We start from the raw sequence: 26361 nt of genomic DNA on the forward strand, positions 1-26361 counted from the left end.
CTTTTTACAGAAATGATAGAGATCATCTGCTGAAACACTTTCAACATCTGTAGGGTAGACTTCCTTTACATCACTCATTGACAGGTCAGATTAATTCCTCATTCAAACATATCCCAGTCATCTCCTCTCCACACTTTTCCTTTAAGCTAGCTCAGTCCTTGATCTTTGCTGCTACCTTGTTCAACACTCAGGCCATCTTCAACGCATTCAGTACTTTCTAAACATCCACGGAGGTTTCAGTTATTAATGGTTTAAAGTTTCCAACATAATTCTTCAAACAGTGTTAAGCTTGAAGGGTTCCTGACAGGTTTCTCTATTTGGAAGGCAGTCCTTGCAATGCTTTCTTGGTTACACAGGATCCTCCTTTTTGACAATCAAGAGATATCATTTGGTCACAATTAAATTCCCTTCTTGCTACTGGAAACAGGCACAAGCTTTTCAAACTACTTTTCATGCAGAATCTATGTAAGCATACACTAGAGCACCCTTTGGCTACATCAGCATAACAAACCTCTTCACTGACAATGAGGCTAAGTGCCAACGTCCTACCAAGTAATTACTGTAGCCAATAATCAAGTTTTCCTAGTATGTATGAAACGGCCAGCATAGGTAGGCTCAAGATGTCAACAACTTTACCTGCCTGTGACTGTAATTGAGTTTTGAAGGATTTATTATCAGCGGTGTTAAGATCATTTGCTCACTTAAGACAATGGTCTTAAGGTCATAATCTTTGATTTTCAACTTTCCTAGGGCATGAGGTAACAAACTGGACAACTGGTGTGGTTTATCCCCTAGACAGCATCAGAAATGTGCACTGCCATGATGACTCCCCTTCCTTTATTTTCTCCCCGGGGACAAGTCCTCTTGTGATGCAAAGTATGGAATAACTGGTTATTCTCATGTCTTTGCTTTTAAAAAGAAGTTTTGTTTTGCCTTACCTCTGGGTACCTATTTCACACACAGTGAAAACAAGTGTTACTGCAAGACTACAGCAAGTAGATCAGCCCTTCCAATGAACCTGGAATTGCCTTGGCAAGCTTAGCCCTCCTGGTAGTATAACCCCCATCTCCACTGGCCTCTCCACATGTTCACCTACAAATGGGATGCACAGCAGCAGCATTGGTAAGTACCACTGTGTGGGCTGTAATCTGGCTAGCTCAGTTAACTGCAGCATTGACAATCATAACATCAGCAGTAGCCGGGGCTATACAATGAAAATAGAATATGTCGGTTACTGGCCCACACTGCGCTGCCATGTCTTGACTGCTATGTTACCTCTGAAAGCTAACTCATGCATGTCTATTCATGCTGCTCACACACCCAATGGAAAACAGGGTGGACAAAGCCTTCTAATCTCTTTTTATCAGTATTGTGTGTCTGGACATTTGCTAATTGCTAATTTCAACTCTCATACCTTTGATTAAATGACTCTTGGCCGTTGGTTCCTTTTGTGCCATTAATCTATGAGTTCCTCTTTGAGTAACCTCCTTCCTTGGGAAACCTTGGGAGGAGGTGTTGCTGCAGTGAGTTAACATGAGTAGAGATCGCTACCAAAGCCATGGTTCCTTTCCTAATTTTCTGCTGCTTTCATACCCCATCAATTAGAGAAATGTGCAGCTCAGCATGCAAGATCTGATTCCCGAAGAAGTAACCTGATTTTTCCTTATCAACCTTCTTGCAAACCGGTCAGGACACAACAGAGGAACTGGCTCAGTACAAAATCACGATCATTTCTCAAGTTACAGTCAGATTCTTGTGGAGCAGGCAATACTTTCTATCAGGCAATAGTCTGTACCATGCTATACATTATAGGTTTCTTTAAAAGATGTAATTTGGGTACCAGAAGCAACAGTGACAGCATGGAGAACCATGCAGAATAGTGCACGGCTTCTCAGCTCAACAGCTCTCAGCAGCGTATGGGAGCCCACATTGCTCTCTGTTGCTGCCCTTGGACTGCTTTCAATAACCAGGTTAGCTCATTTAAGATGAGCTAAAATTAAGAGCTCTAATGAGGATGTCCTGAGGTGGATCTTTTGGCTTTCATGCTACTATTTACAGCTGTGATAAAAATCAGTTACATATTTATTCCTAGTAATAACATCTTAAAATGCACCTCATGTTTGGCAGGCTTAGATCCATTTTTTCTTCTAAATATCTCCTGAGGCTCCATTCTGGGCAATCTGCCTAGTAACAGCTTCCACTTTCTTTGCTTCATTGTGTCATCTTGAGTTGCATTTTCACCTGGAAAAGTCAGTTCTTTTTGTGGGAAAATATCATCCAGTATCATTATTTTAGCCCTTTTTAATAACTTAATATTGGGGACCAGACTTTTACCTTCAGTTTAAATTTTAATTTCCTCAGTGCTTTACAGAAACAGCATTTCAATCAATTTTATGTCCATTCTAAAATTTCAGTTTGCTTCTCTTTTGATGAATTTTAAAATCTGATTTTTACTTCCAGCAATGGTAACAATCCCTGATATTTCAAAACTTACCACTCTTCACTGTTTACATGGTCTCATATTATGAAAACGAAAAAAGCTCTTTATTTCCATTTACTGGGAGGTATCCAAAAAATAGCCGAAGAAACATTCAGTTCCCTTAAATGCTTATTCTTCAGTTGACCAAAGTTTTCGCAGAGAAAATGAAAGAAAACAGTTTCTACACTCTGTGCATTTTGTGGAGAGTGTTGATGGGATTATTTGGCTGTATTGGTAATTAAAAAATGACTTGCGTAACTTCAGATTAAGCAGTATCCACAAGCAGGTATTCTTCTGAGACTGCAACAGTTTGTACCTCAGGTTCTATCTTTCTCTCTGGCAAGGTCTGATTAATCCCTATTTCCTATATGAATAGAAATAACAGGGCCCACTTTCTCAACAATACTGATGAATAGTAATTACAATGTACCTCAAAGAGTGCTCAAGACATTAACATCAAGATGATGCAACACAAAGCTGACCTATCTGCATGGTACTAGAATCTGTTGCTTCTGCGTGTAATTTTAACTATCAGTCCAACTGAATATTATAGTACGATACATTGTTACTTCTTCACAATGTCTGGCTTCACAAATAAAATTCATTCAATTTTGTCCCCATGTCACTTTTTACCAACTGCCTGAATTTTTTAGTATTTTTCCAAACTCCTTCCAATTTGTACATAACTTTGTGATAATGTAATAACTTTGTGCTAATATGGTAATCAGAAGCTCCAGTGATGCTTTTCATGCAGTCTGTCCAGGGCTGTTAAGAAAAAGAAGATATGAAAGTCTGAATCTGATCTCTCTGCTAATTCTGGCAGCAAAGGTTTCTGAATTCATGTCCCTGCCATCCTGGCTGAAATGACAGGTTTCTTTGTTAGCAGATCATTAATTTGTTGTATAGTTGAGGTTTGTTCATGCTCACAGCTCATCTACCACATGAACACCTCCTGTTGAAATGAGCAGATGAATGCTTCATGTCGCTGGAGTCTTCCACTAATGCTAAGCGTGAGACAAATGTCAAACGCTGTGTGTTGTTAACATTTGAGTTGTTTACTCATTATTATCAGCAAGAACAGTGAGAACTTTCAAGGTAGAAATTAATTTATCCATTTCCAGAGGTAGGAGATGATTTTGAGAGTAACTGGCCTGAATATTTTGATCATACTGCTGAGAAAAGAGGTGAACCAGTTCGAGGGACTCCCTTCATCCCACTGGCTGAGGTTACCTTCCCTGGAGCAGAGGGCATCAGAAAGAACGCATATTTGAGCTGCACCATTTCAGTCGAGCATCTCGCTTTCACTGGGATTAAAGAAGTATGCTGCATTCTTTATCTGCATTATGGTAGTAGTGACCTCCAACAAAAGAGGAAGAAAACAGGTAAAGGGTGAAAAGCAAGATTCATGAGAACTCTGTCAGAGTCCTTAATCGCTTAAAATGACAATTGCTTTTGGGGACAGTTATGACATACTTATGTCCTTGTGTGACATTATCTATACTTCCCTTGCAGCATTACTGACTGCCCACTTAGTCATTCTTTTCGAATGCTTGTGGTTTTATTTTTATAATTTTTTTTTCTGTTCTGGTTCTATTTTGTATTCTCCTAAGGTTGTTATATGTTACTCACTTCTGTTCCAACTGCTCCCATTCACTTAACAATTTCACTAATATTTTATTTACTTCCTTCTTAAGGTCATTAATAAAGATGGGTCAGAAGTGCAGTCTCTGTGGCATAATAATACATTGTTTGGATGCATTGATAATTCAGAGGGTGGAGTATTAATGATTGGCTGCTTAAATAAATTTTGAACCCTACTTTTTCTAGTCATGAGGGTACACTTCATTCCAGTACAAATATATTATTATTTATGCAATAATAACAATAACTGCATTTACATACTTATAACAGTATCTCCCACATGAGGAACTGCAATGATTACAAATCATTATCATCATTTTTCATAGATAAGGAAGAAGAAAAAAAGCAAAGCCCTAAGCCTTAGCTAAATGTCAGTAAGATGGTGGAAGACTTGTAAAGAAAACACAAGCCTTTTCCCTATTAGCTTTTCGTCAGCTCAGTTTTTACAAAATTGTTGAAAAGGGATGCTGGGAAAAGAAGTAGCTGGCAAGTAAGAAGTGGCGTAGATATGGGGTCATACTTAATCCTGAGGGGCACAGGAAGTGTTCCCATCTGTTGGATTTAGTGTCTGAAGGCCTGACCCTGTCTAGGCTTGTCGGATCCTGATTGTGTGTTCTTGGATGTAGTCATCCGCAAAGACTTTCTCTCTCTCTAGGTCTACTCTTTTTCCCAGCAGATGATTTCTGGAAAATCAACTCATCTGTCGGGTTTTTGTGTGTGTGTGGGGGCGTCTGTTACTAAATATCATAGTTACATGGCCTTATAGAAGCTGCATATGAAACCAGTCTGATAAGAACCAACTTCTTTGTTAAATATTTAGAAGTCACTTCATGTTCTTCTGGTTAAGAGTATCATTTAGATTACCCAAATCTAGATCTTGCCATCACTTTTTCAGGACTAAATTCACAATTATATGCGGTATCTTTGCTTGCTTTCACTGGTTGTGGTAAAGGAGTCATCAAAGGAGACTTTTAGCTATTGCAACGGTCTCAACAGTTACACAGTCTGTGGAGCAGCAAGCCCAACATTTTATAGATCTCCCAACCTTCTAAAGACCCCATACAGTCACACAGACTGGTGAACTAACAGAACCAAATCCATATCCTATTTTCTCTGCAGGGTCCTACAGTCTGACAATAAACAAATGTGGTTTGGTATTTATGTTGGGGTTTTCTTTTAGACACCGAAACAAGAAGTGTCTGATACCATAGCTGTATGTCATATTAGAGCTATAATGGTGATTGCTGTTTAGATGTCTGTTACACCTCTTTTGAAAGGTATATGTTAAAATGACTGATGCACATTATTGCGTTATGGCCACCTACTCTTTGAAATACTCTTAATAATCCAGTGAACAATGGTAACATGTTGTAATACCTTTAGGCCCTGATCGGGTATCGTGAATGAGTGCCTCTTTCAGCTGTGTACATTCTTAAATTTACTACTTTGAGCTGCCCAAGTAAAACTACTTTTACTCGGTTCCTTCTGATAGTCTTTTCTCCAAAACCTAACAATAGCAAAGTCTCAAGTCAGTCATTTATGAGGAGTGATGTCAGGAACAGATGTGGAGCAAGCTCAAGTCTCAGATTTCTTAAACCGGAAGACATTCACAGATGATGTCCCTCTACCCACACCCCTTATTTTCATTACAAAGTAAATTGCAGTCTCTCAGGGCTTTCTAAGGGAGAGGTAAAAGTAGATTCAGGTTTCTCTGGCCAAGGTTAAGCTAGTCACATAGAAACCACATGCAGTCTAAGGGCTGTACAGAGGAATGCTATGCACAGACTAGCATATGCTGCTTCTCAGGCAGGTTTTAGAGGACTGTCCCAGTAAAATTGCGTCTCTTCTGAACTGGACCAGAACGTGGGCAGAAAAGATTGTCACTTGTAGCTATGTGACTAATTGCTCTTAACTGACCTCTACTGCCAAAGCTTTAATCACAGAAGTAGTAGTCAGTATTATCTACAGTTTTACAGGTCAAAGCTCAGATTAAAAATTTCACTGAGGAACTGACTAACAGCCAGTATAACAAGTTGGATAGGTTTTATTGCAGTTAATATATATTATCTGACATTTTTAGAAATACTCAAGAATACATTTATATAAAATCAGTGCAGTAAACATGGCAACTGTACCATGCTTAGCTGCTATAAGATGGACACTCAATAGGAAATTTTCACCATATATATATGAAAAATATGTTTTCTTCTGTTCTTTTTACATGGACATCCAACAGAACCTATGGATCCAGCATGACCTGAAGTTGTGAACCTGCACAACAGACTGTTCACATGATTTCTCAACTCTGTTCTTTTCTAGTTATTTCCAGCCCACATAAATCTGTAACTCAGTCTGGCCATAGATGAAGTAAGCTGCTGAACAGCACCAGCTGGATCTGATGAAATCGATCTGTACAGCAGGGTATTATCCTCCTACTGAAGGTACCATAACTCTCATATCATCACGGATTTCCTGTGTGGCCTCATACATACATTGTACTGGCTGGATAACAGAACAAAACACAGGAGAACCCCAGCTGTAAAGTCATCCACAGCAGATTACTCATTATCCAGTATGCAGGTGAGCAATCACCTATTGTTTGTTGTAGTCAGTGCCAACCTGTAGAGGCTGTCACTATAATAGGTCTACAATTATCACCGTTTGAAGTGGGTATATATAATAATCCACTTTTCCTCAAGGATTAGTGCAGCTATTGAGTGCCAAAGAAATCCTCAAATGAGAAAGTTCTTAATGTGCTGGAATTGTTATCAGGATCTCTGGGGTTGATCCCTAGATCTGTTTTGGGCATCCTGTATGACTTAAGGTTTGCCACTCACTTTCCCATGCCTTAGTTTTCCAATATAAGATGTGAATAATACTTCTCAGTCTTACGTAGGTGCTGAAAACAAAATTCTCAGATATTTTCAAGGTATTCTAATGAGATGGCGATGCACAGAAAAGCATCTGAAAATGAAAAGGCACTGACAGGATGAAAGTGGATGTTTGGACTGTGTAGCAATTCATCACCGAGATATACAGGCTGCCTTGTTACTTCCAGGGGGAGTAAGTTAAAATTTGGAAAGTGGGCAATCAGCTGAATTAAAGCCACTTGTTTTTTTAACTTAAAAACAAAATACAGATTGTCCAGTGAAAAAGTATATCCGTGAAGGCAGGAAGCTAGTAACAAATTATGTTAGGAGATACAGCAGAGGACAGGATGAGGAGAAATGTTACTGCCTGGGGAAGGAAGCAGTTTAGAAAGAATTCACTTTACCTTATGAGTGCAAGTTACGCATTTGGACTAAGATAGCTGCAGACATTCCCTCAACAGTCAGCTGAGAGGACAAAAGACACCTCTAGAGAGTCCCTCACCTCATCTGGGGTTAGACAGTCTCCCCTGCGCTGGCTGGTAAGGGAACATGGGTCACTAGCTTTGTCTGGCTATCTAACTTTCAGATAGCTCAGAGAAGGCGAAATTAACCCTACCCTCCCGTTTTGATTTTTTTTTTGATAGTAGCCAAAAGCTTAATGCTAGCAATTATCTCAAATTGTAATAATGAACAATCAGACATTGCACCACCATGAGTAAAGATGCGTCCTTATTATAAGAGTATAATTAACCCTGTCTTCTCCATAGCTCTCTCTTGCGCAACTGCTAGCTGTTTTTTAGCAAATAACAGAGGTTTACATCCAGATTAAGCAACTCTTGTTTGATAGATTTGAGACCAGTGTTCCTTAAGCAGCAAAGCAGAAAGCAAAGAACAAAGAAAGAAAAAGAACAGAAAGTGGGAGAACCAGAAACACAGATTTATACAAGGGGTAAGAAGGGTTGTCAGAAATTATTTCTCCGATTCCCCAGGAAGCAGATGCTGTGACAAAACAAATCTGACTGAAAGAAACTTTGTAAGATGAGTCCCATACTTTCCACGTGATAAAGAATGCTGATCAATTCTTGAACACCAAGGATACGTCTCCCCTGAGTCTTGTGGATTCATGGAGTTCAAGGTGGAAAGGACCATTGGATTATCCAGCCTGATCTCTTCTTAGCACAGTTTAGAAATTTTCATGTAGTGGCTCTACTAATGATCAGAGTAAGTTATGCTAAACATATTGTACTACAAGCCTTAGCTTAACTGTGAAAAGCAAGAAAATGTATGCATTTCTTTCCAGAGCTTATCACCTCTTTTCCCATTTCTCAGTTCTTTTTTGCTGGCGCTGTGCCTCCCTCCCTTTCTCTGTCCCAGACTCCTCCCAAATACAGAACCTGCCTCAAATTCCTTTTTCTCCATTGGCCCCAGATTTGACAAATCTATATTGAAATCTGGTATGGCTGGCACCATTACTGAAGTGATCTCATACTTATGTGGTGGTATTCCTGATGTGGTTACGTAGGTGCTCTTGGTGTTGTACGACCGTACTCCACAAAAGATGCCCTTTTCAAAATATTCCACTTCAAATACCCGTGAAGTTTGTCTGTTCCTCACATAACTCCCCAGATGTGAGATCCAGTGACCTTTCAAGGTGTGATCCGTGGCTTTCGTCAGCTTCTTACCATGTTATGTTCAGCAATTTCACATCCCATTCTCTGGATTTCCATGTCCCCTCAGTCAGCTTAACCTCAGGCCAAAGCCTTGTCAACAGCCCGATCGTTTGCCTGCAGCCTTAACAGCATCTTTGCATCAAGTTTATTGGCACCCATTTCCTATCACCAATATAACACTCAAAATACGTCACGGTTAGAGCCAATCCCTGTGGTATCCTTCCGAAACGAACACCTTGAACGCTTCTCCCCGACCATTCCTTTTCGGGGCCTGGTGATTAGCCGGTTTCTAAACCAGTATGATGTGCGTGCGGACATCTGCGCATTTTACAGACTTCCAGCAAAAACGGGTACCGGGCTCCAGGAAGAAAGGGACAGCTCAGAGAAAGGGCCGCTTTTAGCAGCCTCAGGCATACTGCAGGTGCGGGATCAGTCAGTCCAGAGCCCGCCTGAGGAGAAGGCGAGCGCCCGCCATCACCAGGCGCTGGAAGGACCCGCCCCTGTTATGAGGAGCGCGGCGGCCACGACGCCCCTCCAATAGGCGGGCGGGCTCCGCTGTTTTTCCTTCCTCCGGCCAATCAGCGCTCGCTTCTCCCCCCGACACGTGAGCCGCTCTGACCAATGAGAAGCGGACTCTTTGGGCGTCGGTGATATTCAAACGGCGAGCGGCGGGCGCGCTCGGCCGGAGCCTCGTCCCGGCCCTGAGGCGGCAGCGGCGGGTGGTGAGGGTGAGTGGGCCCGGCTCGGCCCAGGGGGTCGCAGCCGTCTACCGGCGAAGCTCTTGGCGGCGGTGGCCGCGGGCCTCGCTTCCCACCGGCTCCGCTTTCCGCTCGCCGCCGGTGGGAGGCCCGGGCAGCGCGGCCCGGCGCACGCCTGAGGGAAACGGGAGCGGGCGGGCGGGCCCTGCGGGGCGGGGGGCCCGGCGGAGAACGGGGCCTGCGGCCACGCTGGGCTGCCGCCCCTGAGGGTGAGGAGAGCCGGTGTGTCTGTCGGCTCGTCTCCCTCGCCACCGTTTCTCACGGCCTCCCGGGATTCCTTCTGCTCTTTACCTGGGTGATAGAGCCGGTTGCAGGCTCGGCAGCCGGCGAGAGGATACGGTTGGGCGAGGATCGCAATCCGTTGTGGAAGTTATCCTCGGTGAGGCCGAGGAGTAGTGCTTTCTAGTAATAGGTATAAAGGAGAGCTGTGCTTGGTATTAAGTTACGCAAATGGTTTTGGAAAAAAAGGAAGGTGCGCGTGGGCAAGGAGAGGGAAAAGGAGAGAAAAATCTTGGAATGCGTACCCACTCAGCTCTGGCTAGCACAGGTGACAAAGCAGTAGCTATTCCTGAAGTGATACCCTACATTAAAACTGCTCTCAGCTACGTCCCTTGTTACTGCTTGGCTATATCCTTAAGCCCTCAGAACTTAAAATTGTGTCTCAGTGGTTTTGTGTGATGATGCTCTGTTCCCCGCTGCCTCTTGGTAGCTCTTACCCTGCCATAGGGCCTCCAGTTTGTTTGTGCTGCAGTAGCTCACATTCTTTTCTGCTGTTGAGCCTCTTTGTGATTAGCCCTATTTTGTATCTTTGAGTCTTATCTTTTTTTGTAGCTAACACTAGAATTTCAGTTTTTCCTATTTCTTTTCATAGTTAATATTGCTAACTTTTAAAAAGTATTTTTTTTCGAATGTTGGGTGTTTTGTTTCCCTTTAAGAAAATCCTGATTTAGGCTTTAGGACTTGTAAACAAAACCAAGTAAAGATTATGCACGTGTAGTGTTTTTTTAAAGCCTGGCTAGAGGCTTTAGCAACACCATATTTCTACGTATTTTGGGAAATAGTGGCTGGGTGAAGGAGGCACTTCTAGTGGCTGCAGTAGGGAACAGAAGTGCGTTATTGAGTGTCTAGTTAGAAAGCAAATTAATAATCTTGTAACCTTGGTCTTGTAATCATATGGGATATGAAGGGAGCTAAAGTTAGAGAGGATTTGGAGGGCTTTGCCACTCATCTGAATTCAGATTTTGGTGACTGCTTACGGAAAAATTAATCTTGACTCTTTCTAGTAACTGTTTTTTAACATGTCTGGAGTAGGCAAAAGTCCTAGGATTTCTTTCATATTCCTACCATTGCAATTTGCTCTTTAGACTTCAACCAAAAAGCTCCTACTTTTAAAAAAGAGGTCTTCTGCTTTTGTGACTTCCCATGGGTTTTAAAAAAACTCAGCAGTGTGAAAACTAGTATCTGTTCTTTCAAAGCAGTAATAAAAACTAGCTTCTGCTGTAATATCTACAGAACACTAATAGCTGGATGAATGGCAGATAATACTATGAGTTTCTGAAGATGGTTGTATGTTGTTGCATGTTTCCATTATTACTTGCCTTCAACCAAGACAGCAAGGCGGGAACTTTAAACACTTACATGTCCATCTAATAGATCCTAATGTTCAGGAAGGATCTTTGGTAGTACTGTAGTAGTGTGTTTAAGCAATGTTGATATAACTGCACTTGGAGATAGTTCCACTTTCTGTAACTGACAGCATTTTCTGCACCACATGCAAGCATGTGTGTGTCTTTGCTTAAATGGTGAGCACTATTAAATAGTGAACTGAATATATGAACAGAATAATGCAAATACTGTAGAAGGCAGCGGCTACAGTTAGTTTTCCCCTCTTGTTTGTGTGTGATCTTTCTGCATAGGAAGGGAAGGATAGCTTAAATATTGAGGGGGGAGGGGAGGAAAAACTGTCAGAAAACATATGCATGGGTAAAGTTTCTGGTTTAGAGGGATACATGGCTTTTTACCTCTTCTACACTGAGTAGAGTTCTGCAACATGTGGTCTCTTGACCTTAGTAGATGCTTTAATCAGGCCATAGGATCAGTGCTAAACAAGTGTTTAAGATAACAGTGTAGCCACAATGGTGTAGGGGTATAAGGAAAATACAGGTAATAGGATAACATTAATTTCTTTTACTAGGCCGATCAATTCACTTGGAGGAAAAAAGCTGGGCAAGCTCTTGGGCACTTAATTTTTGCTGTCCTCTACACCTCCTTGGATAGACAGATGCAAAATATCAGTTGATTCCGGGGTAGGAATAGTGTGCCTTTTTGTTCAATAATTAAAAAGTATTTTCATAACTTTTCAAAGTTTGCGTTTGAGGAAAAACTGTATCTGGCTCCATTCAGAAACTGAACAAATAGTGTAACACAGCAAATCCAGTATTTCAAGACTGGATGCTATTTCTTTTTATTATCAACAAATATTTTTGGGTATATTGCACGTGAAATCCTATGGCTAACCTGTATTGCCACTTCATCCATTTACAACATATACTGCTCTTTAGTTTCTGTCCCTTGGCTCCTTATTTAGTGGGTCTGTATGAGGGGTTGAAGTTATTTTAACAACTACGCTTTTTTTTAGAGATAGATCTATATCTTCCTGGTCTCTGCATACATGTTTTCCCTGTTTCTTGGTTCCCTGTCCCTAATCTTCTCTGTATGGACTTCTAGATCTCGGATGTACTGCCATGTAACCCTTGCAGTTAGAAGCTCAGTTCCTATTCAGTGCATATATAACAGCAAGTTGCTATTTTACGGTCTTTGTCTTGTCAGAGTTTGAACGTACTTCACAGAGAAATTCACGGCAAATGCTTTCTTTAAAAGTAATCATGCAGCAGATTAAGTTTAAAAAGAGACACTGAATGCTTGTTTACGGTTGAACTTAAGCATGAGTAGAAAGATTAGTTGCAAATCATGACAATACACAGGTGAATATGCTCTTAGTGTGTGTTTATTTGTAAATGTTGTAACAAGCTGACACATTTGGAAGTGCTTGCCCTCAGTCCAAAAGTAATCTTTGAGCTTTTTTTTCTGTTTTTATTACTAACTAGGAATAGTTTTGCTGATTAATGAAAGCTGTATTTCTGGGATGTCATGAAGATTAGGCAAGCTTACAGGGTGTACTGATATTCAGTTGTCAATGTCTAACCATTCCATTTTTCATACACAGGAACTTCAGGATGGGGAGGTATATTTCTTGCCTTTGCTGGATTCTTGGGATCGTGTGAGATAGTCTGACCCTCATCCATGTTATCTTTTTGACAAGGCATATCCATTCTTCAGGAGAGGTTTTCTCCATATAGTACACATTGAACCTTGAACAGTTAAGCAGCACGCTAGAAATGTAAGTTTGTGTATTGATGAGAGTTAAGATCAAATTTATGCAGAAAATGATTTTTTTGTCTACTACATTTGACAAGCTGTCACTGCAAAAGAATAATGAACCTTTTACATTGGTGAGGAAAATATTTATATTGTGTTTAAAAAAATAAAATCCACCTGGGAATTGTTAGCAATTACAGTTGTAATGAGAGATCACAGTATTGCTAAACATGAGGTGAATTTCTTTTGATCTTGGTGCTTCAGGTTCTGGAGAAGCTGACTTTGTCCATACTTTGAGGGAATGGGTACAGTTTAAGGACAGACCTTTAAGGTTATTCTCACCCATAAAGAGGAGATTTGGAGTATGAGTTCCTGTAGCCCCTTCTACTGTATTTATAAAAGTCAAAACTGGAACATGTACCAAAATCTTCCTTATGAAGAGACAAACCTGTTTTTCCCTATGAAGTAAATAAGTATCATCTTCAGAATGGCATGTGAACAGTCTTTGCTACAGTAATCACCTGTGTAATTTTTAGCAACACAATCTCCAAATGATGGGATAGTTTACAGAGCCAGTCTCGGAACAGCCCAAGTTGATTTTTCTCTATGCTCTTTAGGGAGAAACAGATACTGAAGGAAGTTCCAAACAAGCACTGAAATTAGAATTTATTCAGTGTACTTTTCTGAAGAAAAATGAGGGGAGGCTTGTTTTTTGTCTCGGGTCAATGAAACAAAAATTGTATTCCAGATTTAGAATGCTGTCTCTAGCTTTCATAGGTTTTTTTCTGTATAGGTCTTGGTTCCAGCTATATTTGGGGATGCTTGTTTCTACTTAGACCACTGAAAATATTTCATTTTGTAAAGGAAGGAAGGAACCATCTTCAGAACTCAGGGCTTTTTTTGCTTTTCTGCAAAGATATTATAAAGTCACATCTTGAACATTTCACCAGACTCTCAGTTGTTAAAGTGATGCTAAGATCTTTTGATAGTGGTAATGTAGATGGTGCTTTTGGCAGACTAAATCTTGGAGTTTACACAAAAACCTGTGTTTTAAACCTACTAAAACAATACTTCTATATAGACAAGAGCGGACTTATTCTTGGTGGGCCATTTCTCATACAGGAAGAACATGAAGAAAGCCTACTTCTGCTGTATAAGCAAGCTGTGTAAACGTGACGTCTAGTTTATGGTCTCTGCTTGGGGAAAGCTGGGAGTCTGCTGCTCTTAAAGAAATGCACACTTGCCATGGCTAATGTTCTAAAATGCACACGGGTCAGAGCATTCCCAAGCACAAATCCAGGCTGGGTGATGAGTGGATTGAGGGCAGCCCTGAGGAGAGGACTTAAGTGTGTGTTGGTTGACAAGAAGCTCAACATGACCCAGCAATTTGCAGTCCAGAAAGCCAACTGTATCCTGGGCTGCATCAAAAGAAGTGTGACCAGCAGGTTGAGGGAGGTGATTCTCCCCCTCTGCTCTCCTGAGACCCCACCTGGAGTACTGTGTTCAGCTCTGGGGTCCTCAGCACAGGAAAGACATGGACCTGTTGGAGCGGGTCCAGAGGAGGGCCATGAAAATAGGAGAGGGGTTGGAGAACCTCTCCTATGAGGACAGGCTGAGAGAGTTGGGATTGTTCGGCCTGGAGGAGAGAAGGCTTTGGGGAAATGTTACTGCAGCCTTCCAGGCTTCCCTTGAACACTGCCAGGGATGGGGCATCCACAGCTTCTCTGGGCAACCTGTGCCAGCGTCTCACCACCCTCACAGTGAAGAATTTCTTCCTAGTATCTATCTAAATCTACCCTCTTTCAGTTTAAAACCATTACCCCTTGTCCTATCACTACATGCCCTTGTAAAAAGTCCCTCTCTGGCTTTCCTGTAAACCCCCTTTAGGTACTATAAGGCTGCAGTAAGGTTTCCCCAGAGCCTTCTCCAGGCTGAACAACCCCAAGTCTCTCAGCCTGTCTTCATAGGAGAGGTGCTCCAGCCCCCGATCATCTTTGTGGCGCTCCTCTAGACTTGCTCCAACAGGTCCATGTCCTGGATTCAGGATGTGATTTAATACAGAAGACTTATAGCTATTCAGGCAACATATCCTACCCCCCATTTTATTCAAACACTGGACATAATTGTTGTAAGGGGCTACTGTGAAGCATGGACTAGTATTTGGGCAGATCAGTTAAGTACCAATTCCTTTTGCTCATCTAAGTTGGCTTCTGCTAAGAAGTTTACTTGTATAATGAGATTGACAAAGGCTTAATAGAATATTTGTTACATAATGTGGTTGAGGCTCAAGCTGCAAAATATACAGAGGCTTTTGCATGGTAATTCCAATTAAGGTGAGCTACGACAGGGTTCTTCAGTAACTTCACTGTATTTTAACCTTGTGCCTGCAGATGGAGGAGGAGGACCTAAGTGAAAGAGGATTGCCACAAATTGCTTCAATCATGAATAGAGTTAGAGACTTGAAAAACAAATACAGAAATGAAGACAATAACACAGATGAGCTTAACTGTACTAAAATCTCGGCTGATACAACAGGTGTGTGTTTTTCTTGCTCGATTGACACTTAAGCAACAGATCTTAACCTAGACTGAGTGAAGGAACCATTAACTGAAAGGATATAAAGTTTAGCATTTCTTCAGTATTAATGACCACAAAACATGTTTCATCTGTTTCTTTAGTTAACTGTGTTGCTCTAATATTAAAAAAAATCATTAATCATCTTAAATGAAAGGTTATAAAAAGTGTTTTCTTCTGTGCATGTTTGCTGCAGTTTTAATCAATCTCCTTTGTTATTTTTCTGTCAGATAACTCTGGAACTGTTAATCAAATAATGATGACAACAAATAATCCAGAAGATTGGCTGTGTTTTTTGCTTAAGCTAGAGAAAAAGGGTTTTCCTCAGATGGATGTTAGCCTGCTGAATAGACTCATTGGTCGTTACAGTCAGGCAGTGACTGCATTACCTGCAGAAAAGCATAGTCAAGATGAGAGCTATGCTCGCATCCTTGTGAGATTTGCTGAGTTGAAAGCGTAAGTACAAATTTTCAATATAAGAACTCATTACAAATTCTGCATTTGAATGATAAGTAGCTTGTTTAGTGGTTTCTGCAACAAATTATCATTTTGAGTGTGGATGTTTTCATATTAGCTCCTTGAAACTGAGCAGCTTTGGCTAGTCAGTTTATCTGTTGTCTCCACAGTACCTGCATTTTTCTAATATGATTGTTCAGAGCTATTTGATTTAGAGATGTTAACACATGTTTTTTTCTGGGTTCTGTGTGTAAGGTACATGGGGAAATAGCATGAGACCCTCTTTTTTTCCAGCTTTATACTTGAGCTCAAAAGAAGCTGCATGGGTGAATTCTGATATAACTTTGGGTAACTATAATCTGTATAGTAAATTGTGTATGTTGTAAGTTAGGATTCATTTCCCTGTGGACTTCTGTAACTAATTTGGCTGTGAGGTAGACAATTTGCTATTATCTATTCCATCTAGTCAAACCATAGTGGTCTATCCTTCTCTAGTCTGCTTTCTTCCTTACTAGGAGAGACTCATCCCAGCTACATTAAATTAGCTGCCTTTAGGGTAGGAAGAATGTCCCAGAGCATCATTTCATACCTTTATACTTATGAAATTAGTTTTGTGCTCATTTATTGCTTTATTCAGTCCAAATTTGAACAGTGTGGTGGTTCAGATGTTTTCCAGACATAATTTGGGACAGGGTTATAATTGGATTTTTATTATAAGGAGGTCTTTTGTCAATTGAAATATCATTACAGCAAATTTCTTGATGAAGAGCTGTGTTTTAACATTGCAGCAATCAACAATTAGAGTGGAGCAGGTGGTTTTCCAGTGAATATAGCTAGTCTTTTCCTGTTTCTTGTATGTCCTCTTATTTGGCTTTTTGGCAGGTGGCTTGATCTCGGAGTATGATATTGTTTACTTTGTCTGTACTGTCATTTGCATGGATCTTGCTGCATCAGTGTTTACTAAAAGCATACAATGTAAGTAATCTGTTGAATCTACTCTTGAGAAACCAGCAGGAGTGAATAATGACCTGCTGTGAATCCTTAGTAGGATTGAAGAGGTAGGGTGGTTTTATGTAAATGAAGTAAAGCGTATCTTCCAGAAAGACCTCCTGTCTTTAAAGATACTGAGAGATGGTGTTCTTGTTCAAAGGTGTTAGTTGCTTTTCCTCAGAACAGAAATTGCGTAGCATAGGCTTCCAGCTCACACTTCCTGGAATTTTCTTTTCCAGAGTGGTGATTGGATGTTATTATCAAGTCGCATCTGTTACCTCATTAGGTACAGTAGGAGTTTAAGTACAGAAAGATTATTTCCTACTTCCCTAATCACTTCAAAACTCTTGGACCTATTTCCACTTGATCTTTAAAACACGGTTTTAAAGGTGCATACTTTTAAATGGATACTAGAACTATGTTCAGTATTCTGTGTGTTGTATTGCAGACAGCAAAACTGAAGGTACTGTCAGTAGCCTGTTAATGCTAGAATGCATGAGTTATTGACAGTTTTAGTTGTGGTGTCCCACTGAAATGTCTTTAGTTGCTTCACTGCTATAGCCTTTAGGGACCTTCTTGGGAGAGTAGTCTGTCTTGTTTCACTATTAAAATGCCATCTCTATAGCTATACTAAAATACCTTCCACTTTGGAAGCCAGCCTTGCTGTAGAATCTACCTAGCTCACTGGGTAGTTCAGAACTGCCCTTTTTGTTTTCTGCGTCGTATTTCTGGCTGGCAAATACCATCAGTCATGTTTCCTGACTTGCTAATGAAAAATATTTTTTAAAAAAAGATGAACGGTCCACACCCAAACCCCTTTTAAAAGTACGCACCAAAATCTGACATAGCATCAATTTCAATGGAACTCTGCTATAAATATCTCCCTAAATTATGGTCCCCCATTTAAAAATTACTGTCAGAGATTAGCCAGTTCTTAATAATTTATGATAAGCTAATGTTTTCTTATTCGGATTCAGTGGCATATAATGTCACTTATTTATATGAAACTACATTTATGAAGTACATGTGTAATCACACCAGACATGAAATTGCTTTTGACTGATCAGATCTAAAAAACAGCAACAATGTTTATTGTCTGTAGTTTTTGGAGATTAATGTCAAGTTAATTAGCGGGTGGTTATTTGGGTCTTTTGTGTTTGGCATGTTCACTCATTGCTCATAATTTTCTTGGTGTTTGAGATTTCCCTGCTGTTTCATACTTACCTTCTCTGTTCCTGGCTGTCAGTTTGTCTAGTACTATCGGTTTTGCCTCTGCTCAGTTTTAACTTCTGTTAAAGAAAATCCTCTCCTGACCTCCTAGAGTGCTTCTGATTTTTATTTTTAAGCTATTGCAAGTAAAGTAACACTTTGATACATAGGATACTGTGTTTGGTGGGAGAAGAAAGGTGCTCTTCAGTAGAGTTCTGTTTGCTGTTCTTCCAAATGTTCCACCTAACAGGAAAAGCAAGTCAGAGCATAAATGTCAGAAACAGTGACAATGGCTTGAGATTTTAGTGCCTATTGGCATCAACACTGTTTTCTTCTGATGAAAGCTGGATTAGTCCATTCTTGGCATCAGATCTATATTGTCCTGGTGTCTTCTCTAGCTGCAGTCTGACAATGCCAAAATCTTTTGACCTATTATGATACTGAGGTTGTTTGAAGAACCCTTGAATGTATGCTGGAACAGGCAAAGGTGAACAGTTAGCTGCATCTGTGAGTGATTATCTGTAACTTTGCCAGGCCTGCTTTTATGTAATGCTTCTGGCTGTAGCACAGTGCCACCAAGTGTGGGGCACTTGATGCCTGTTGCTAATGTTAGGTCTTGTTCTGCATATTGCTATCCAAGCCGTCACTGCTTTCTACAGGAACTTAATTTTTAACATACTTTTTTGTGAATGTAATTCATGTTAGAGCTTGATTTCTGTTACTCTGACTTTGCTTGCAGATGGGTTATTCTGTGCCTGTCCTATTGCTTTGCGTGATCAGAGCTGAGTTTGTTAAACTTACTGGAGTCCAGTAACATGCCTAAACTATGATAGAGACTTTTCTCATTCTTAATTCCATAGAATTCTAATGGAAATATTTTCTCTTTAGCTTTCCATGTTGTATTTTTCTGTACTTATTTTTTAAGCCATTGTCATAAATTTTTCACCATCCCTACTTCTATGTGCTACCTTTGCTTACCTGTTGATCCAGGGTGGAATTTTGGAAGAAATTCCTTTATTTTTTTGATTGTGGATTTTACTAGTAAAAGTGTTAAAAATTCTTTAAAAAAGAAAGGGGGGGGGAGGGATTCCATCGAAATGCAATGTTAATTTATTATTTCATAGTCATATAGATTCAGGCCTTTATCTTGACAAGTATTTCCTTAAGCTGTAGCTCCTCTAGAATATTTAAGTGTTGGTGTACTTTGTGCAAGCATCTCTGTTGTCCTACTTAGCAATTTCTGGCTGAAAGTAAAAGTAGGATTAAAATTTAGTAAAAGTAAAGAAATTTAAATGTGAAGTATCTTGTCTGGACTTTGTGGCACTATCTCTACATTTTTGAAGTATACCATCTTTGCTATTGCTGCTTCCAGTTTGTCTGCAGAAAATGGACTTAAATCTACTTTGTGATGCCAAATTTAACTGATAAGACTGTGTTGCCTAGGAGTATGGGGAAAATGGAATGAATTCCCTACATTTTGTAAGGAGTCAATGTTCCCATTAGAACCCTTGATAGAGGTAGCTATTGGATAAATGTTCTTGTTATGTCCTAGTTTTCTATAGGTATGGTATTATAGATGTACCAACAACCAACTTCCTTCAGTGACCTCCATCTCTGCTGAGGGAATCTGACAGTTTGGGTGCAGTTGCGGAAGCTCTTCAGTGTAGAAAAGCTCATAACCTCTAGCAAAAACTTTGGAGTTCAGTATTACTTTAATGGATTGGAAACTTTGTGACCATATTGCTGCAGGGTATAACTAATAGTGTAGGTAATATTTCTTCAGACTGGATTAAGACAATATATTTTTCCACCTTGGTGTTTCTAAAGCAATTTCTTCCTTGTCCTCCTGCCTTACGACCTCCTTAGTATAGGAGTGGATGCATCTAGAAGAATGGAGATTTTTTTCTGGATAGTGTTAGCATGTAGCCTGGAAGGGGCTACGGGTGAGTGTTCTGTACAGGTTAGTGGGCATTCTGAGGGAAAATATCTACATATTTTGAGGAATAATATAAGCGGTGACAAAGAATGAGTCCTTAATCTTTCTCTTCAGGTTTGAGCACATTCTGGCTTTTGGAAAGGGTCAGCTTGATATCTTTCAATTATCAGCTTTTAAGACTCTCTGTTTATTTGTACTTCACTGATGGCTCTAAGGAAGAAGAAAAACTTCAGCTATAGATGGATTACTCTTCCAGAATTATCTAAAGCCATCACTCAGCACATGGAAACTTCATTGGTGTTACTCAGGCTCTTTACCTTGTGTAACTGTTGATATGCTGTCTTTACAGTCTTCAAGATCCAGAGGAGGCACGGGACCAATTTCATCTGGCCAGACTGAACTGCAAGAAATTTGCTTTTGTGCATGTGGCTTTTGCACAGTTTGAGCTATCACAAGGTGTGTAGAAAAAATTGTTTGGTGGTGTTCTTCTGCGGTGTTCTAGGTTTTGTCGTTTTAAACGTCTGGTCTGTTACATAATTTTTAAGGAAACTGATAGGTATTAAATCAGAAAAAGAAAAATCCATTTTCTTTTTTGATTGAAATTTAATGACAGCATGTGTGTTCATTTTTTAATGAAAATATGTGCACAGTTCTTAATAGGTTTTTCCTTTTTAGAAATAACTTTCAAACAAGATGAAAATTGACAGTGATTTCAGTTTGGTTTTTTTAAGCTTAGATCTTACTTGGAAGATATGAGTAAGGTTCTTGCTCTGTTGAAAAATGATGCTCAAATTTGGGTGGTAGTTTCCCTTTAGATATTTTCAACTTGCTTGTGGAAGAAATTCTGGCTCCTTCTGAACAGCAACTGTAGATTCTTTGTGTGGTTTTTATTAAACCAAAATATACTGCAGATGTGCAATTTGGTCCAATTACTCTTACTTCTCTGCCCAATACTTTGGGCCACTAGTCCACAAAGTTAACACCTGAGCTTATGTCACTTCTTTCCTATTGTGTGCAGGGGAGGTGGTCCTGGTACTTGGTGGTAGGGCTGTGCTGCCTACCCACAGGCTTGTATTTTTGGGTGTCTTTTTGAATCTTCTTTCCATGGGTGATTTAAGCAATGATCTATGTCACCCTGTTTATCTCAACCCTTTAACAGCTTGCTCTATGCAGAAGGACAAGCACATTCCATTAAAGCTGTTTTCTTTGAAAGAAGAAGCCTTGGTGATATATTTGAGTTTTTTGTGGTTTGTTTTTCTTCATGGCTTTTGTCAGTATCATGCAAGCTGTTGTATACTGCCTAGTATGAGAAATTATCCCCAAAAGTAACTACAATAAAGGAGATTAAACTGTCTGTTCTACACTCTGGATTCTGAATACATCTTACTAGTTATTTCTCTTTACATGTACTTTTGTTTATAGACAAAACCACTACCAGTGGTAAATAGACTTTTGGTCCAGTACTTTTTTAACTGTATTTTGGAATAGAGTTTAGATGTTAAAAATGTGTCCCATGAAGCAGAGCCGTATTATTAAAATCAGTAAGTAAATACTCATTTGTCTTCTCAGGTTTTCCATTTTTTCTTAACTAATAAGTTTATTTGTAATGGAGCAGGAAAGGCTGTGGAAATCCCCCTCAGATACATGCCATGTAAAATAATTGATGGAGGAAGGATACTGAATTTGACTCCTCCCCAGGATGGGGAGAAGGCAAAAATCTGCGTATTTGTGACTTGAAATTCCATGGTTTCTCTGTTTCAGATGAGTCGGTTATCTGACTGGTCTTGTTCTAATATAAACTTGTAGTGTTGAATTTATTAGCTACTTTTTACTACTGTTTATAATTTCAGTGAGCAACGTATGCTTATTAAAAAATAATAAAACAGTAATACTGCAATAATAAAGATATTGTCAAATAAGTATGATAAACAAAGCCTATTGTGTAATTTAAGTAAAGTGTAGAAATGTTAGTACTGTTTACCAATGACTAAATTCATCCTTCTATCACAATCACTTATGAATTTAATTACCCTGTAGCTATGGGATGTGTTCATGCAATAGTTTCTCTGACAGCAAATAGTCAACCTAAAATGAAGTCCTAATCCCAAAGGTATGAGCCATTTATGATTGGCTTTGTTTTACCTCCAGTGTGCTCTCTGATTGGTATCTGTTACCCTTGAGCTGCTCTGTTTGACATTTGGTAAAGTGTATGGTGCTATAGTGTCCCTGCTGGGTGTTTCAGAGAGGATTAATGCAAGTTGTACATTACTTTAAGAAGAGCTGTTTCTTTTTCACTGTGTGTGTCCAGCTTAGGCCAGAGGGAAAGGAGAAAGGTAGTGCTTTGTTACTCCCTCATCCTGGTGATTTCAGCAGTGCTTTGGCACACCTGACAGTTGCTTCTGGATTAATCTGTATTTACCTTTTCATTAAGAAGGATAAGTTAATTATACATTCACTTCCCTATATTCAGCAAAACTGTGACCTAAAGCTCAATTCTGAAATTATGGTTGGCAAATTGATATTGATTTCCTTACAAATTGAATATTTATGACCTGAAAATGGAGTGACACAATAAAGGTACCATTCTGTTTTGGTTTTATTTAAATGCTGAATACAACTTCATTTAAATAGGTCAGATGAGGAGCTGTCTCTTCCTTACTTCTGGTGTGCCTTGGGTAGTGTACTGGAAGCCAGATTTGCTGTGAATTGCTCTGAACTCATGACCATAAATAAAACTCTACTTTTGGCTATATAAAATGTTATGCCTAGGTGGATCATTCAGGCTTTTTGTATGTGATGAAATGGACTGGTTGAAACTCACAGATACTTCTGGCTTTACTTTTGTGCCTTGGTTCCTCCTCTGTTAAGGGGAATGGAGCAGTTCATTTTTCACATAGGTGTTTTGGTGTCATGTTATTTCTTATTCAATGTGGCACATAATACTAGGAGGAATTAGTTTCATTTTGAGTAGCAGGTCTTGATGAAGCAATGTGTGGTTACTAAATATAGCCAAAGGTAGAATGCTGGTTAAGGTTTCTTGAAAAGAAATACTAAGCCTATCCACTTGCTAAAGATTTGGGAGAAAAATAGTATTTGATTATATGATTAAAAAAAAAATCATAACTAATATGCACAAAATTTAAATGAAATCATAGCTAATCTTACTTTGGTGTTTCCTTGCGTCGGTGTCCAACATTACCCATTTATTATTCTTAAAATAGGTTTCTTAAGTGTAAGTTCCTAATATATATTACCCCACTCATGCCCCAGTCTGAACTGCAGGTGATATCGACATCTAACTAGAGTTAATCAGTGGAGTTTTGAGTGCTGGAGATCTCATGAAGCTCTGAAATATACTATTATATAGTAAAGAAATAATTATATACATAGGTAGCACCTGTAAGAACAAAAGTGGTTTACATTTTGCTGCTTTGGGACTGAGGAAGGTCATTTGCGACTTCAGGGGCATTAACAGCTGTAAGAAAATATCGTATCATTTTGCCCTAGTGCTCTCTAAACCAAGGAGAAGATATTGGTTGCAGTACACTTCTTTCCTTATTTGACTGTTACTGTTTTTTAATAGCTGTATGTGTACATACTTACATATGTAAATTAATTGCTTTCAATATGTTTTGTTAAAACACCTGCTCTTCTCCCTCCAGTTCTCTTCAGTCTCTGTTTATGGCATTTAGTAATATGTAAAACTAATGAAAAAATATCCTTCCTTTTCATTCCTCTTTTCTTAACTGTAGTGCTGTCTGGAGTAATGATGTTTGATTTAACAACAAGCTTTTAACCTTGATTTCTATTGAGTGCATTAAAGATGTTTTGTAATGCATATGAATAAAGTGTATATCTGGTCCGATCTAAATGAAAGTCCCTAAAGGTCGTCGTCTTGCTGGTACTACAGAAAAAAATGGATTTCAGAATTTGTGTTGTATTTTCTTACAGTTCCTATAACACTAAAAAATACTGAGAATGCAGTTTTGTGGGTTCATAAAGCATATTTTGTGGCTTGGTGTTCAACTTCATGTGAAAAATTGACTTACATGATGCACTTGTAAGTAGTTGTAGGCAGTATCTTTAAAGTGAATGCCTAAGACAGGGGGAAGTGTCTAATGAACAATGGCTTCAGAGAATAATACAAAGTGAATATAAGACAGCATGAATGTCATCATGTCTTTAAAAAAAGACCATGTTGCCCCAGTGTAATTGTTTATTTCCTTGATTTCTAACTCTGTGTTCCTTACTACTTAGGAAATGTGAAGAAGTGTAAGCAGCTCCTTCAGAAAGCTGTGGAGTGCTCTGCTGTTCCACTAGAAATGTTGGAAACTGCTCTACAAAATTTTCATTCACAAAAAAAGCAGTTGCTTTCAGATGAGGAGAAGGAGAACTTAGCAGGTAGTTGCAATTTCTTAAAATGTTGCTTGAGTTTATGCATGTTGTAATTCTAGATTGAAAATATCTTTCTAATGTTTGTCCCTCTTAGATACAAACTCATAATCGGCTATCATCTAATAAAGTCATATTTATAATATAAATCTTATACCTTCAATACTTGCTTCCATCTTCAATGTAGTGACTGTAGTTTGCAGGAGCCATAGGATGGTTAATTCTCTAACTCTGCAGAGGGTGCTCCTCTCACTGTCATTAGGTGTTTGTACTTTCTAATGGAGACTTACAGCTGGAAATGTGAAATAGGAGCTATTGGTGGTAGAGAAGAATTGGAACTAAACCATGCAGGCTGAACTATACAGACAGCTTACTTGAAGGTGTATCTTGTGACAGGTTCGTGAAGTTCTAGCATTCATTTCAGTGAAGCCAAATCTAGGAAAAATAACCCATTTCAACTTAATATTTATTTTACAAATGGACAAAACCCTTGTATTAGTACAAAATCGGAGTGCTTGGCTTTATTATAAAACATAACTGATACTGATTGCTGGGTATACAACTTCAATAAGGGAACAGCTACCTCATGAAGTTTTCAAGAGATAAATTTGTTTGGAGTAGAATTGAGCAAAAAATGGTTTGACTTCAGTTTTGAAGTGCATGTGACTGACTCTTTCAAGAGTGATATCCAACACTTCTATATTTTTGCTTTGTGTAAGGACAGAATTAGTCTGATTTCATTTCCCTAGGGATATGTCTTCAGGAATGTGGTGTGAGATTTGGCTGGCTTCTGTTGAATCAACCTTTGTGTGAAACACTAGTTGTGGTAGGGGGGAGGCATCAAACATTTGGTAACACTTGCAATAATATTCAGTTATGGTATTAATTTTTTAATAAACTTCATTTTTGGTCCTATTCTGTTTACCACTAATCAGATATAGACATCATAAGTGCCACAGCTGATGTACTGTGCTGCAGGAGAATATCCTGTGGAATATCCTTCATGGATTGTACAGTTTCTATCTGATGATATTGGCTTTACATGCTGCAGAGCTAAGGGAATACATGTCAGAAGCCTGTTTGCTATTTAGGAAGCAGTGAACTTTGGGGGAAGAGTAGGCTGATGTAGTATTTCATTTATATGAACTTGTAACATTAAGGATTTGAAAAATGCAAGTATTAATCCAGCTATTTAAAGATAAAAGTTTAAAAGGCAAATAACACTGGACTTGAAATATCTCAAAACTCAGGGATATATGTGGCCTGAATTGCTGAACTTGGCTTTAAGTGAATTTGGTCCTTCTGGAACAATAGAGACTGTTTTAGTGTATAGGCATTTGTCTCGTCTGTTTTGTATTTGCATTTAAAGAGCTGCTTTTGAAAGCTTTTTTATTTGCAAACAGGAATGCTGTATGTGTAAATGCATTTCTTCACAGCTTCAAAAGATTGTTCAGAAAGCTTTTGACAAGTTATATGCAGTTATTGTAGTGATGCAAATATAAAAACTGTGCAGCAAGTCTAGAAGCCATTGGTTTAATTCCTTTTTCTCCTCTTTCATTCATGCACAGAAATCTAAAGTATTTGACATACCAGGTGCAAACAAATATGTTTAATTGGGAAAAAAATACTTAAATGTAGGTCATTAAAATAATTTTAGAATCATTTACGTTGGAAAAGACCCTTAAGATCACAGTCTCTGACTGTAGTCATGAATAGTATGAGAGGCAGATAAGTGTTCTCAGCCTGAAGGAATAACAGTACGCAGATCACCAACTGAATGTGAGAATCCAGTGGTAAGCTTGGAGAAAAAAATCTTTCTGTGTATATGAAAAAAAGTGTGGAATGTGTGTGTGTGAGCTGGTGATGGTACTGGATTGGTAAATTGCTAATTCAAAACTAAGTATCAATGTTATGTAAAGAAAAACTTAGAACTACATTATATAATGAGGCACTTTTTTATTTTAGTTCGGTCTATTGGCACAAGTAGTTTATAAAAAAATTAAGGACT

The 26361-nt window shown here is 39.1% G+C and overlaps 1 protein-coding gene across 1 annotated transcript in view; it reads left to right on the forward strand.

The window, feature by feature from the left end:
* Window positions 1-9305: 9305 nt before the first annotated feature.
* Window positions 9306-26361, forward strand: part of TTK (TTK protein kinase) — a 41858-nt gene continuing 24802 nt past the window's right edge. The window contains exons 1-6 of the mRNA XM_049818156.1: window positions 9306-9388; window positions 12645-12818; window positions 15187-15331; window positions 15601-15826; window positions 20311-20417; window positions 24219-24362. Of these exons, the coding sequence (XP_049674113.1) occupies window positions 15187-15331; window positions 15601-15826; window positions 20311-20417; window positions 24219-24362 (622 nt within the window). The 5' untranslated portion in view covers window positions 9306-9388; window positions 12645-12818. The remainder of the gene's footprint in view (window positions 9389-12644; window positions 12819-15186; window positions 15332-15600; window positions 15827-20310; window positions 20418-24218; window positions 24363-26361) is intronic.

This window comes from Accipiter gentilis, chromosome 15 (assembly GCF_929443795.1).
Source record: "Accipiter gentilis chromosome 15, bAccGen1.1, whole genome shotgun sequence".
In the NCBI taxonomy this organism is placed as follows: domain Eukaryota; kingdom Metazoa; phylum Chordata; class Aves; order Accipitriformes; family Accipitridae; genus Astur; species Astur gentilis.